Source organism: Eretmochelys imbricata, chromosome 2 (assembly GCF_965152235.1).
Source record: "Eretmochelys imbricata isolate rEreImb1 chromosome 2, rEreImb1.hap1, whole genome shotgun sequence".
Lineage (NCBI taxonomy): Eukaryota > Metazoa > Chordata > Testudines > Cheloniidae > Eretmochelys > Eretmochelys imbricata.
This window is the reverse complement of record NC_135573.1, coordinates 95,942,489-95,958,586: the sequence shown is the minus strand read 5'-3', so window position 1 is coordinate 95,958,586 and position 16,098 is coordinate 95,942,489. Positions and strand designations below refer to the sequence as shown.

Below are 16,098 nucleotides of genomic sequence, written 5' to 3'. Positions count from 1 at the left end.
AATAGTGAAATATCTAAGGACCAGAACCATGCAATTATTGTCCCAGTGAGGAAGTCAGGTAAGTTGTGCTCAAGACTCGACACAAAAACCCATTGCCCTCACAGCCTGTTGAAGTAAAACAATGAAAAGAATGATAATGGAGAGATTAGTGGTACAACACCCAGAGAGAAATAAATTCATAGATGGAATGCAAAGTGGGTTCAGAAGAGGTAGGAATGAGATTGACCACACTGTAAGGTTAGAGACAGAACCACAGAAAACCTGAGAACCAAAGAATTCACAATAACAACTTTCCTGGACATAGAGAAAGCTTATGCTGTGTTATGGAGAGAGGGATTACTTCATAAAGGGGCTTCCATGGATGTTATGGGGAAAATGTAGAGATGGATAAGGGACTTCTTAAACAAAAGACCTACACAAGTCTGAATAGGGAAAGCTTTTTCCAACGTATATTCAGTTGGAAATGGATTTCCACAGGAGAATGGAATTAGCCCTACCCTCTTTAACATCATGATAAATGACCTCCCTAAGGAGCTGAGTACAGGAATAGGGATCATGTTATTTGCTGACAACTGTGTCATATGTAAGGCTATGTTTTAGTCACAGGTATTTTTAGTAAAAGTCATGGACAGGTCACGGGCAGTAAACAAAAAATCATGGCCTGTGACCTGTCTGTGCCTTTTACTATATACCCCTGACTAAAACTTTGTGGTGGGGGGGCAAGATTCAGAGGGGCGGCCCTGGAGGTGCCACGGGTGGCAGCACAGAGGGCTCTGTGGGTGCTTGTGGGGGTTGCGGCTGAGGGAGCGTGGTGGGTGCTCAGGGGGAGGGGCATCACGGCTGGGGGAAGAGAGGTTGGCAAGGCTGGGGCAAGTTCCCTACCCAGCTCCTGGGAAGTGGCAACCTCCAGCTCCTAGCTCCCCATGCTGCCTGTGCTCTGCTCTGCTCCACTCCAAGACCTGGTTCTGCAGCTCCCATTGGCTGGGAACCACAGCCAATGGGAGCTCCGGGGGCAGTGCCTGCAGGCAGAGGCAGCACGTGGAGCTAGGAACTGAGAAAGGGGAGTTCCTTTGACCGCCCAGGTAAGCACTGCCCTGCACAACCAAATACCTGCTGCTGGAGAAGCGGGGTCGAGACTGGTCATATGGACCAAAAGCAGAAACCTTGAAAGAGCTGGCTGCCAAAAGAATCAATAATCCACTTAAGTGTATAAGGGAAAACAGGTGGAGCTTCCCATTTTTCTTAAGCAAAATTAAGGGAGTGAGCTTCACAAAAAGGAAAATCCAAAAAGTTGTAAATTTATACCGATATAATGAACAGCTAAATATAGTAAAAAATTAAAAATTCTTAGGTGTGATATTTGATAAGCTCACTTAGAGGGACCATATTGAAAATATTAAAGAAAAGTGAAAATGCAGAATTAACTTACTGAAAAGGATCTCTGAAACATTCTGAGGAGCAGATAAGAAAATGGTCACAATATTATACAAAGCGATAATTAGACCAATTATTGAGTATAGATGCCAGGCCTTTGGATCAGCAATGAAAGGAATCTGAGAAAACTAGACTATATCCAAACACAGGCACTGCATATCACACATGATGCCTTCATTACTATACCTCTTCATGTACTATAAACAGCAGCCAGTGAAATGCCTATCACTCTTAGAATGAAGCTCCTCGACTTAAACTTTGGGCCAAAGTACTATGTAATAGCAAAGATGATAACACAAAGCTAATAAATAATGATCATTGGGAATTAAGTGGAGGACAAGAAACCGTCAAAATTCCCCATGGTGAGTAGGCTACAGAAGTTGATAAAGGATCTTAACGAAAAGAGGATTAAGAGAGACCAAAATTTATAGTTATGTGAAAATATTCACTGGAAAACTTTCCCCCCGAGATAGACATGGAATTATATAGTGAAATACATAAAGGGAGAAGACTGATAAATATACAAAATATAGCAAATCCATATATTGGTGACAAGTGGGGACACTATTGCCAAATATATACAGATTGCTCCAGTGAGGAAAATACAGGACAAATGGGAAAAGCTCTCTGTGTGCCTCACTCAGACTCAAGAAAGCTGTAATGCTAACTAACTTTGTATCAATCAATCCTGAGCTAACAGGGATTATACTGGCACTAAATTGGACTTCAGATGTGTGGCCAACTGCTGTAGCCAACCTGTGTGACTCCTTATCAGGGCCACAGACAATTTTACAGTGATAACTCTGCTAGCAGAAATGACAATATCTTTAATGAAATATTACTGCTAATAACTGAACTGTCACCACTGCATATAATCACAGTAATAGCCTGGATCCCAGCACATATAGGGATAGCAGGCAACAAATTGGCTGACAAACAGGCAAAAAAGTGCTATTAATCATGAACCTAGGAATTCCCTTAGGCAAACAAGAATGTAAACACCTAATCAAAAATGAGCTAAGGAAGGAATGGCAAGAACTGTTGGCAAATGAAACAAATGGGAAAAAATTCTGAGTCTATCCCTTACAGTTGACAATGTTGACATAATCCAAGGCCCTGGGAGGAGGAGCAAAGTGGCTCTATTTGGAATTATAACAGGGCATTGTAGATTAAACAGTAATTTATTTCTAATAACACAGCAGAAAAACCTAGGAAAACATGGCCCATTTAAAAAAAGCTCTTCTGCAATTCTCTAAGAATACGGGGAAAGGTGCGAGACTCTAACTCATGAAAAAGATACTAAGTACAATGCATGACAGTCATAGACTCAGGAAATGAGTCTGCTATGCCACAAACCTGAAGAAGAAGAACAGGGCTTTGGGGGAAGTAGTTTGCAGTCACGCCCTGGGAGAAGGGAGGTGTGTTTGGGGTTACAGAGTCTGGCAAGAAACCAAAGAAAGAAGTAGTGTACAGTTATCCACAGGATGAGGGAGTTTAGGATGGTAAATTTAGAGGCAGTACCAGGAGATAGAGAAGGGAAGTAGGAAGGAGTCCAGAGAAATAGCAACAGAGGCTGGAGCAAGCAGATCGTGGTTGCTAGACAAAGAATCCGTGGGCTGAAACCTGCAGTAGTAGGCAGGCCCAGGTTCCCAGCTGCTGAGGAAGTGGCATAGGACCTGGCCTTGGATCAGAAGATTGTCTGGAATGGCCTGCAGAAAGTTAACCCAGTGGGACTTTGATACCTCTGAAGGGGAGGTCTATACAATGACCTGGCTGGAGGGCTGAGTCACAAACAGGGAGCACTGCGAGTCCTGAGACCAATCTGTCTGAAGGGGAGGCATCAGACCGGAGTAGAATAAATCCCCAGACTCAGCCACAAGGAGATTCCCAACAGTAAGTGAACCCCGTGACACAAGGCACAGCAATATAAAATGACTTGTACAATTTCACATTGTGGGTTGGAGGTAGATTTAGGTGTTGAACTCAGGCCACTTAACTGCCAGTTCCCTACTCTAACAACTATATATACACACTATCTCTCTTGCTTATGACTCTGAACAGGACACATTTAATGCTGTATCCACACATACTGGAACCTGGGATAGAGTCATTATGTACATATCATCACTTTTTCTAGGATTTTTTTCTAGTTAGAAACTAGTTTATAGTTTTCAAATACATTTGGGGTGATTGAAGTCTTAAAAATACCCAAAGATTTTCCTCTCTATTTGTAGGTTGTGGTAATATGCTTCTTTCTAAGACAGAGTGCTGCATTTGCTGCACCACTGCTGTATTCTAGTATGGCAATTCTGAAGGTTTTGAACTCCTTTACTTAATACCTCTTAGCTCATCAAACCTGACAAAAATCTTGTTCTTCCAAAAAAACTAGCAGAACGAATCACATGGCTACTAATTGCTATCTTCAGAGGCATGGACACTGAAAAACGAGGATCGTCCACTGTTCTGAAGAAGGTGTTCAGGCTGTTTGTTACTTCTGTGAAATATCTCCACATGATCCCTTAGATCAGAACCACTGTACTCTCAGAGTAAAGGGTACAGAGAGTTCATTACTCTATAATTATCCTTGAAAGGACTGTGCTTGAGTCTGAGAGTGTTAGCATTTCTACAAATCCCGCATGATATAATGGGCAACATTTATTATGCATGGTTAGCTGAAGGGAATTTGTTTTATCCCCAGTGTTGAACTCTACACTATAATGAATGATCCTGTAATCCCCATAAGGACAATAACTACCCTGCAGATAGCCAAGACCAGTGAGAAGACTAGATTCAACATGTGTCTCCCTTCATGCATAGTTGCATTAACATTGCTGGTCCAGGTATAGCAAATCTATGAGCTGGTGGATTCGTAATGCAGAAAGATAAGAACCTCTCAACATATCTTTAGTATATCAGAAGGATACTAAAGACCTTTTCTGTTTTACCCATAAGAGTTGTTTTATCCATGAGAGTTAGAACTATATTTTTAAGCTTCTATCTACAAGACTCTATCTACAACAGACAACTACTTCAGATCACTTGAGGATTATGGGATCTCACACTCTTGAACAGCTCCATCGTTCCAGAGGGTAGACACTAGCCAGACAGGGCTCTTCCAAAGTATCAGTCACTAAAGCAACCATGACATTGTTATTGTGTTTACTATACTTGTGAACACATGCCTTATCTACCAAAAAGTTGACACTTAAGTTACTTATACCAGACTTCAAACAAAGAGATGACACATTTTTAAACCATTTCAGAAGCAATATGAAATCAACAAAGAAAATGTAGTCCAACGACAGTCAAACACGAAATACAAAAAGCTAGTAATAAAAATGCATGGTTACACTCACTTCCTTACAGCTAGCAAAAATTCAGCTTTGTAATATAGTCTGAAAATAGAGTACATATATGGATAAAATGATGGTGTCAGTTCAAAAATCCCTTTTATTAAGTAATATTTAAACAAGTATTTTGCAAGCTAAGTATACCTCTACCACAATATAACGCAACCCGATATAACATGAATTCGGATATAACGCAGTAAAGCTGCGTTCTGTGGGGCGGGGCTGCACACTCCAGCGGATCAGCGTGTCAGCATGTCTGGTTCCAACACACTGCTCTGAGCAGCGTGTTAAGGGTGCCAGGACAGGGCCGAGGGGCTGGATAAGGGGCAGAGGGCCTCAGGAGGTCAGGGAGCAGGGAGGGTTGGATGGTTCGGAGGTTCTGGGGGCAGGGGGTGTGGATAGGGGTCGGGGCAGTCAGGGGACAGGGAACTGGGGCATTGGATAGGGCGTGGGAGTCCTGGGAAGCCAGTAGGGGGCGGGGGTATGGATAGGGGGTGGGGCAGTCAGAGGACAGGGAGGGGTGGGCGTTGGATGGGTCGGGAGTTCTGAGGGGTCAGTCAGGGGGTGGGAAATGATTATTAATAAAGGAAATGTTTGAGGCCAAAGCAAGTTCAATATAACGCAGTTTCACCTATAACGCGGTAAGATTTTTTGGCTCCCAAGGACCGCATTATATCGGGGTACAGGTATAGTATGATGTTAGGGGGCTTATTCCTCACCCACTTACTTCCCTGGTCCTTCTCGCATGAACAGAGAGCAACAATACCCGAAGTCCAAAGGTGCAAACAATTCAATGTTTATTGGGGTGAACTTCCAGCAAGCATGATTCCAGTTTCCTTCCTTAGTATCCTCCTTCCCAGCTCTGACACCACAGAGCCTTACACCTGTGTCCCTGTTCCCATTCCTACCCTTAGCCAAACATGATTCCAATTTTCTTACCCCCATTCCCTGTTCCCATCTCCCTCACCCACATGCCCATGCCCACCCCCTCCAACATTGACTACAGATTATATAGTAAAACTTGAGTTCCGCTTAGCTATACCTTAACCAATCATTTTCCTGAAATTTAACTAACTAATCCTAACATATTGTAACATGATTATGTAACCAATTATATCCCACCACCTTAATTAGTTTACACCCAGCAAAATTAATTATACATCAGACAGGAACAATCACAGAACCAGACAGAGATTATACAGACAAACAATAGCAAAGTGGGAACTATAATGACAAGACAATACAGAAGTGAGGATTTCACATCCCAGCTATTGATAAGTGAGTTCTTGCCAGATAGGATGCTATCAAACTAAGGTTCCTTTTACATTTTCTAGGCACTTCCCTTTCTCTGGAGGTGATAGGAATACAGTCCTGTCCTGATAGTGCCTAACAGCCCAATAGCACCTTCTTTCAATGTGACTAGTTTGGAATGTGAGGATGTGACTGTTCGCTTCCTAGCTTATGGCTGCCTCTGCTGCTTAGCCAAAGGCCTTAGCCTAAGAACAGGGCCTCAGACTGTCACAGTAAGAGAAGGCCCTTACACCAGCAGAAAGTGATTTTGATTCTTTCTTTTATACCTCTAGAACTAGCCAAGTGATAAGAATACACCTAAATTCTTAAAGTACAGGCCTTTGCAGACAGGCCTGAATATCTTTATCCTAACATATGACTCTCAACCTGTTTTAACTATTTATTGAGATCTAGTGTGATGTAGATTTTTTTTAATTAAACAGGAAATTTCAAGGACAGTTAGTATACTGTTTCTTGAACTGATAGAAATCCAGCAATTTGTCTTTGAAACATTGATATTTAAGTTTTATTTAAAACAGAGAAATTTCGCAGCTCTAGCTGAAATGTAACTGCAGTTCAATATCTAAGAAGCTGCATTTTACTGATGTCCTATTCTATAGCTATGGTATCATATCTATTTGGGGAAAAGAGATCATAGATTTACTTTTCCATTTTTTTCCATTATGACAATTTCTCAAGAGAGGTAGGCTTTGTGATCAAGAAGCTTGTAAGAGTAGCTGAATATTTGTTTCTTAACACTAACATATAACAAATAACATTCACGCACTCACAAGATTTGTGCATTTTAAAATATGGAGGATTTTCACTTACAAAATAGATACATGGTGGTAATTTCATTCACATTAATCAGATTTACTAAAACCAGTGTTTTCCCCTGTAATTTTGAAAACTAAATAAATCACAGACCTACAAAACTCCCAAGATATGCAGAATACCAAAATGTTACCTTCTGTTCACAGTTAAATACAAATATTTTCAGTGTATGTGTTTGTTCAATATCATGTATTGCATCAAAATAAACATCTCGTGTTAAAATTAGTTTTTTCTTTTCAACATGTATCCAACTAAGAACTCAAAGATGATTTTCAGTTGGAGATTGCATGATAGTTGTCTCTTGTCCATATATCAGTAACAATTTTGATTGTTCCCTTCTCCCCAGCAGTGACAAATCTGTTTGATCAAAACCTCAGGGCAAAATAATTTACCAAAACAACCGGTTCATATTTTAATCACAGAGGTATGATAGACTAGTTAAATAGTTTGCATTTAATCAGGAGGGATTTTCCTACATAACAACTAAGGAGAGTAAAAGAAACCAAAATCTAAAGGAAACCTAAGTTAACAAACCAAGAGAAGATCCAGGACAACAAAGTAAAATGTGTAAAAACATTGCTACAATGCATAGAATCATAGAATATCAGGGTTGGAAGGGACCTCAGGAGGTCATCTAGTCCAACCCCCTGCTCAAAGCAGGACCAATCCCCAATTAAATCATCCCAGCCAGGGCTTTGTCAAACCTGACCTTAAAAACTTCTAAGGAAGGAGATTCCACCACCTCCCTAGGTAACGCATTCCAGTGTTTCACCACCCTCCTAGTGAAAAATGTTTTCCTAATATCCAACCTAAATCTCCCCCACTGCAACTTGAGACCATTACTCCTGCAATTCCTGCTGAGTTTATATATGTATGCTAATTTTTAAAAAATGTATTCTAAGTAATAGCAATTGACTAAGCCTCCTGCGGGAGGGGGGATCAATCTGATTCACGTAGCTGAAGTCAACGTACTTAGATCGACTTGCCATGGTGTCTCCACTGCAGTAAGTCGACTACTGCTGCTCCCCCGTCAACTCTGCCTGTGCCTCTCATGGCGCTGGAGTACAGAAGTTGACAGGAGAGCGCTCAGAGGGGTCGTTTTATCATATCTAGACTAGACACAATAAATCGATCCCCACTGGATGGATCGCTGCCCGCTGATCCGGTGGGTAGTGAAGACATACCCTCAATCTAAATGTTTGAGAATCACAGTAATTGAATTAAAAAAAACCAAACTAAAAATTCTTGGTGTCTTGTGCTCAATAGAGGCAAAGAAAGTGTAAGTGCTTGAACCATATGTTCTAAACCTGGATGCCTAAAGTTACAGTAGACTCTTATATACCAAGGTTTTGACACCTAAATAGAAGTGACCTGATTTTCAGAAGTACCCACAAATTTCAATGAATTTTATGAGAGTTATCAGGACTCAGAGTTATTAGGACTCAGCAACTTTTTAAAAAAAGCAGTTTTCATTTAGGTCACAAAATATGGATACATGGATAAATGTTTGCAACATTTTGTCCAAATGAAACTACTATATAATATGCTTGTATGATGCAATTTGGCTCAGTAGTTTGGTCAGTCTCTGCACATGGGCTCTGAATGAGGGTGAGAATGGTGACTGACATTTTCTGTCAAATACAGAAAATATTGTTTCCTTTAGGGCAGGCATCTGCTACAGTCCAGAATTACTTGTTTATCAGTTTCATAGACTCATCTTTCTGTTTTGTTTTTAGTTAGCCAGAGGAAAAAAAAGCTTGTTTTGCTCTCTGTTCCCCAGCAGTAGTATTTTGTTTTTTTCTGCCAACATACCTGTTTCAGGCTCTCCAGCTTGGACTGTTGCATTTCTTCATATTTCCATTTCCACTGAGAGAGATCAGAGCGCAGCTTCTCGACTTCTTTTTCCAGGGAAAAATGCATTCTATAAAAATGTTTTAATTATCATCATTAAAAAATATTTAAGATAACAAAGCTGATTCTGAATATCTTTTGTATTGTTTCTAAACTGTCTTGCTTTGCTAGATTTGAGCATAGTATTTTGTTTTTGTTTTTTTAAATTACATGTTTCTATTACTTTTATGATGTTCAAAGGATTAGCCAAAGAGATTCACCAAAGTGAGGAGAAGGAACCCAAACAATCTAACATTGTGAAATATGCATGAAATGCTATGCTAAACCAAAGGACACTTGGAAATGACTTCAACCAGATTCAATTGACCCAATATACCATGGCAAAGACCATCAGAGAAAAGGTACTGAATGAGTGCAATATCTGAACAACAGACTAGAGTGTAAAGAAAGGGGAAAGGCCAATTTTATCTTTCATTAGATTATCTTAATCATGCATTCTCAGGTTTTCACTTTTTCCTGTTCCAGGCTGCGTTCCCACTCCATGCAGTGATCTACTTTATTTGAGCTTTGTTTCACCTTTTACCACATTCATCTTCCCTGGGCTTTTATTGTACATTGTTTATAGCTAATTATACTTTTTTTGGAATAGTTCTATCTCAGTTCCCTCTTTATTCTGAGTTTCCTAGCGCTAGGTCCTCAGCTGGTGTAAATCCGCCTCGCTCCACTGAAGTCAGTGGAGTTCATTTTCAACACCTGGAAAAAAGTCCACAATGCTAAAAAGAAGGTTGATATACCACCATTTCCAGATGGCGTGAGCACTCCTTTTTTAGTCTTCTGTCAAAATGAAAATCCTTGAACTTGTACTTCCAGGAAGGGCATGTCCTGTTTCCTCTAGGGCTGGTAGGCAAGCAGCATTAAAATTTCACTGCTTATTCCCTAAGTACTCCACCAATAGAAAACTCTAATAGGAGGTATGAATCAGTACATTCTCAGCTACTCTGGCCATGCTTCTCTCCCAGCCAGAAGTGCTCTTCTTTCAGACTTTGCCAGTCTCCTACAGCTCTCACAGATTGCAGAAAGTTGTGATCTGTTTGCACTGTCCCCTAATTTCAGGGTCTAGGCTGACAGAAGTATGATAATGTGCTTTTGCAAGCATGATGGGTTTGCGGTATTTCAATCAGATGAGTGCACTTTTTCTCTGGTTCCCATACTCTGGAAGCCATAAAATAATTATATTTGAATAGAGCTCTCAGGATTTCAATTTGAACACTTGGCTTTTTTGTTTAGATTTGTTTCTTTCTGACCTTTACTTTGGGTAGTTTGTAATGAAATTTTCAAAGACTATATTCACTTTGTCTAAGTACAGTCAGAGGAGTATTGGAAGGGGACATATACATAACATATGCACAGTACTGAATGGAAACCATAAATGTTCTAATTTAGACATTAATAACCCAAATGAAATGCTTTCAAATTTTCTTTGTATTCTCTAGCCATTTCAAATATTATATGCTCCTGAAGGAAGCTTCTAGAAATATTTTGGAAATGGGGATGTATTGATCTCAGAAGTACTATTACATCTTCATTAAGATGACATCTTTTAATTTTTATTTGCCTCCATCAAGATACTTGAGTATGAAGCTCTACTTACTCCTACAACCAAGACAATATCTATGAAAATATGAAGACTACATAATGCATGAAGAACAATCTGATTCCTCTTAGAGAAAGGTACTGTAGTATTTAAATAATGAACTCTGATTGCTGCCTTTATTCAAAATAATTAAAGCATTATTTTCTACCATTATCCAGAGATCTAAAGAAATAGGATTTGGAGCAGCAGAGAGCACCAGACAGGATATGTCTACACTGCAATTAGACACCCACGGCTGGCCTGTGCCAGCTGACTTGGGCTCACAGGACTCAGGCTAAAGGGTGTTTAATAGAATCCTATTTTCGACGTCTCCGACTCAAGAAATATTTCCAACACACCTCTGAACAACATACTAACCCACAGAGACCTTCCTACCAAGACTACAAAAAGAAGGATTCTGGGTGGACTCCTCCTGAAGGTCGAAACAACAGACTGGACTTCTACATAGAGTGCTTCTGCCGATGTGCATGGGCTGAAATTGTGGAAAAGCAGCACTTGTCCCATAACCTCAGCTGTGCAGAACACAATACCATCCACAACCTCAGAAACAACTCTGACATCATAATCAAAAAGGCTGACAAAGGAGGTGCTGTTGTCGTCATGAATAGGTCAGAATATGAACAAGAGGCTGCTAGGCAGCTCTCCAACACCACTTTCTACAAGCCATTACCCTCTGATCCCACTGAGGGTTATCAAAGAAACTACAGCATTTGCTCAAGAAACTCCCCGAAAAAACACAAGAACAAATCCACACAGACACACCCCTGGAACCCCGACCTAGGGTATTCTATCTGCTACCCAAGATCCATAAACCTGGAAATCCTGGACGCCCCATCATCTCAGGCATTGGCACCCTGACAGCAGGATTGTCTGGCTATGGAGACTCCCTCCTCAGGCCCTACGCTACCAGCACTCCCAGCTACCTTCGAGACACCACTGACTTCCTGAGGAAAATACAATCCATCGCTGATCTTCCTGATAACACCATCCTGGCCACTATGGATGCAGGAGCTCTCTACACCAACATTCAACACAAAGATAGACTACAAGCCGTCAGGAACACTATCCCCAATACTGTCACGGCAAACCTGGTGGCTGGACTTTGTCCTCACTCATAACTATTTCACATATGGGAACAATGTATACCTTCAAATCAGCGGCACTGCTATGGGTACCTGCATGGCCCCACAGTATGCCAACATTTTTATGGCTGACTTAGAACAACGCTTCCTCAGCTCTCGTCCCCTAATGCCCCTACTCTACTTGCGCTACATTGATGACATTTTTATCATCTGGACCCATGGAAAAGAGGCCCCGGAGGAATTCCACCATGATTTCAACAATTTTCATCCCACCATGAACTTCAGCCTCGACCAGTCCACACAAGAGATCCACTTCCTGGACACTATGGTGCTAATAAGCGATGGTCACATAAACACCACCCTATACCGGAAACCTACTGACCGTTATTCCTACCTACATGCCTCCAGCTTTCACCCTGACCACACTACATGATCTATTGTCTACAGCCAAGCTCTACGATACAACCGCATTTGCTCCAACCCCTCAGACAGAGACAAACACCTACAAGATCTCTATCAAGCATTCTTACAACTACAATACCCACCTGCGGAAGTGAAGAAACAGATTGACAGAGCCAGGAGAGTACCCATAAGTCACCTACTACAGGACAGGCCCAACAAAGAAAATAACAGAACGCCACTAGCCATCACCTTCAGCCCCCAACTAAAACCTCTCCAATGCATCATCAAGGATCTACAACCTATCCTGAAGGACGACCCACCACTCTCACAGATCTTGGGAGACAGGCCAGTCCTTGCTTACAGACAGCCACCAAACCTGAAACAAATACTCACCAGTAACCATACACCACACAACAGAACCACTAACCCAGGAACCTATCCTTGCAACAAAGCCCATTGCCAACTGTGTCCACATATCTATTCAGGGGACACCATCATAGGGCCTAATCATATCAGCCACACTATCAGAGGCTCGTTCACCTGAACATCTACCAATGTGATATATGTCATCATGTGCCAGCAGTGCCCTTCTGCCATGTACATTGGTCAAATTGGACAATCTCTACATAAAAGAATAAATGGACACAAATCAGACATCAAAAATTATAACATTCAAAAACCAGTCTGAGAATACTTCAATCTCTCTGGTCACTCGATTACAGACCTAAAAGTGGCAATTCTTCAACAAAAAACTTCAAAAAACAGACTCCAACGAGAGACTGCTGAAGTGGAATTAATTTGCAAACTGGATACAATTAATTTAGGCTTGAATAAAGACTGGGAGTGAATGGGTCACTACACAAAGTAAAACTATTTCCCCAGGTTTATTCCACCGCCCGCACTGTTCCTCAGATGTTCTTGTCAACTGCTGGAAATGGCCCACCTTGATTATCACTACAAAAGTCCCCCTCCCCCCCCCCCCGCTGGTAATAGCTCACCTTACCCGATCACTCTCATTACAGTGTGTATGGTAACACCCATTGTTTCATGTTCTCTATGTATATATATCTCCGCACTGTATTTTCCACTGCATGCATCCAATGAAGTGAGCTGTAGCTCACGAAAGTTTATGCTCAAATAAATGTGTTAGTCTCTAAGGTGCCACAAGTACTCCTTTTCTCTTTGCACAAGTAGCATCTTTTTATTCTGTGTCTGTGCCTAGCCCAACGGGGTCCTGGTCCATGACTAATTCTCCTAAATGCTATGGTAATACAACTAATAAATAACATTGTCTCACCCCTTTTCTCAATAATGAGGTCGAGTTTTCTGCCTGGAAGCAGTAGTTTGGATATCATTTAGAAAACACAATTTGATTTTTTTTTTTTAATTTCAGAGAATAGTTGATGTCTGAAGAAAATATTACTCTCATAGGCCATCATGACCAGCAATAATACATTACAGTTGAACAGGATGAGAAAATTGAAGCCATCATTAGCATAGTCAAGGCTAAAATAATGATACCAGTCTGATGAGTAACCATGAAAAACAGCAGACAATGAAGCACAGGACAGCTAAAGAGATGAATTCACACCTTTACAGTGTATAACGGGAAGTGTGATCCTGACCTTACAGGAGAAGTAAAAGTGAATTAACAAAACAGAAAGGACATTTAACACACTGGACAGCAAAAGGATGAAACTGTAAATTAAAGAAGGAACTTCTAATGAGTGTAAAATGCTCTGTTTGGGTAGTAGTATCAAGTGTACATATTGAACGGCTATGTAGATAATATTGTTGGAAAGTGGAGTTTTTCTGTATACTGTGCTTACAAATGACATGATGAGGATATGAAGTACTAATTTATTATTTGTGTTACAGTAGCACCAGTACTCAGAGGCTCCCATTGAGTCTGTTGTTCCATTGGCCTAGAAACTGTACAAAACCACATAAGAGGCAGTCCCTGCCCTGAAGAGTTTGCAATCTAAATAAGACAGATAAAGAGCGTGAGGGGAAAATACAGGCACATCATAGAATCATAGAATATCAGGGTTGGAAGGGACCTCAGCAGGTCATCTAGTCCAACCCCCTGCTCAAAGCAGGACCAATCCCCAACTAAAGCATCCCAGCCAGGGCTTCGTCAAGCCTGACCTTAAAAATATCTAAGGAAGGAGATTCCACCACCTCCCTAGGTAATGCATTCCAGTGTTTCACCACCCTCCTAGTGAAAAAGTTTTTCCTAATATCCAACCGAAACCTCCCCCACTGCAACTTGAGACCATTACTCCTTGTTCTGTCATCAGCTACCACTGAGAACAGTCTAGATCCATCCTCTTTGGAACCCCCTTTCATGTAGTTGAAAGCAGCTATCGAATCCCCTCTCATTCTTCTGTTCTGCAGACTAAACAATCCCAGTTCCCTCAGCCTCTCCTCATAAGTCATGTGTTCCAGTCCCCTAATCATTTTTGTTGCCCTCCGCTGGACTCTTTCCAATTTTTCCACATCCTTCTTGTAGTGTGGGGCCCAAAACTGGACATAGGACTCCGCTGGGACTGGAACTGGACACTGGGAGTTGACCTCGTTCGTGAAGACAGAGGCAAAAAAAGCGTTGAGTACATTAGCTTTTTCCACATCCTCTGTCACTAGGTTGCCTCCCTCATTCAGTAAGGGGCCCATACTTTCCTTGACTTTCTTCTTGTTGCTAACATACCTGAAGAAACCCTTCTTGTTACTCTTAACATCTCTTGCTAGCTGCAACTCCAGGTGTGATTTGGCCTTCCTGATTTCACTCCTGCATCTCCGAGCAATATTTTTATACTCTTCTCTAGTCATTTGTCCAGACTTCCACTTCTTGTGAGCTTCTTTTTTGTGTTCAAGATCAGCAAGGATTTCACTGGTAAGCCAAGCTGGTCACCTGCCATATTTACTATCCCTTCTACACATCGGGATGGTTTGTCCCTGTAACCTCAATAAGGATTCTTTAAAATACAGCCAGCTCTCCTGGACTCCTTTCCCCCTCATCTTATTCTCCCAGGGGATCCTGCCCATCAGATCTCTGACGTTGTCAAAGTCTGCTTTTCTGAAGTCCAGGGTCCATAATCTGCTGCTCTCCTTTCTTCCCCTGTGTCAGGATCCTGAACTTGAACATCTCATGGTCACTGCCTCTCAGATTCCCATCCACTTTTGCTTCCCCTACTAATTCTCCCCGGTTTGTGAGCAACAGGTGAAGAAGAGCTCTGCCCCTAGTTGGTCCCTCCAGCACTTGCTCCAGGAAATCGTCCCCTACAATTTCCAAAAACTTCCTGGATTGTCTGTGCACCGCTGTATTGCTCTCCCAGCAGATATCAGGGTGATTGAATTGAGAACCAGGGCCTGCGATCTAGTAACTTCCACGAGTTGCCTGCTGCCTATTAATCAAAGTGAAGTGATTTACCCAAGGTTAAACTGCAGATCAAATGGCAGAGCCAAGAAAAGAAACTGGGTCTTCTGATTCCCAGTTTATTTTTCTCTCTGCTAGACAAGTACTAAGTGCCTCCTGCTAGGTTCTGAATACCTTCAACTCCCCTTGGAATCAATGGGAGCTGAGGTGCCTATCACATACATGAGGCATTCACCACACCATAGTGTTGGATCTAAGAAACTGTGAGAGATCACAGGGCAGGCTCCATTTTTGGAAGATGCAAGAGTGTTGCACAATTAAGACTGTTAACTGCATGCCCAGTTGGGGACACAATGAAACTTGCAAGACTTTTAATATTTTCAACAGGTTGCATTTACTTTAAAACTATTAGAGTCTTAAAACTATTAGCACTTACTGGTTTTGTGAGGCATTTGAAAGACATTATTTTCTTGAGACTACTAACATCAGCCACCCATTTACAGAGCTTTGTGGTGAGTTTAAGAGAACAGATTTATACAGAAAATACAGGCACTTCAGAAACATTCTGTTATTATGGGAAAAAAATAGCTGTGTAATAGTCTTGCACATATTGCATGCCAAAACTGATCCATAAACAAACACACCCACAGACTCACCATACCCACAAGATAGCTGCAAAAAAAAAAAAAAAGGAATAATGGAAAACATTGCTCCATCATAGCCTATTGTTGCTGATTCTTTGAACTGATTTTTTTAATCTACTTTTGCTGTTGTTGAGGAGGGGAAATTTTCTTCCTTTTCTTTTTTCAGTTAACTTAAGTTCTT

At 41.3% G+C, this 16,098-nt stretch overlaps 1 protein-coding gene across 1 annotated transcript in view; it reads right to left on the bottom strand.

Moving 5' to 3' along the window:
* Positions 1–16,098, bottom strand: part of CCDC102B (coiled-coil domain containing 102B) — a 308,469-nt gene that overhangs the window by 286,062 nt on the left and 6,309 nt on the right. Inside the window, exon 3 of the mRNA XM_077809076.1 lies at positions 8,721–8,829. Within this exon, the coding sequence (XP_077665202.1) occupies positions 8,721–8,829 (109 nt within the window). The remainder of the gene's footprint in view (positions 1–8,720; positions 8,830–16,098) is intronic.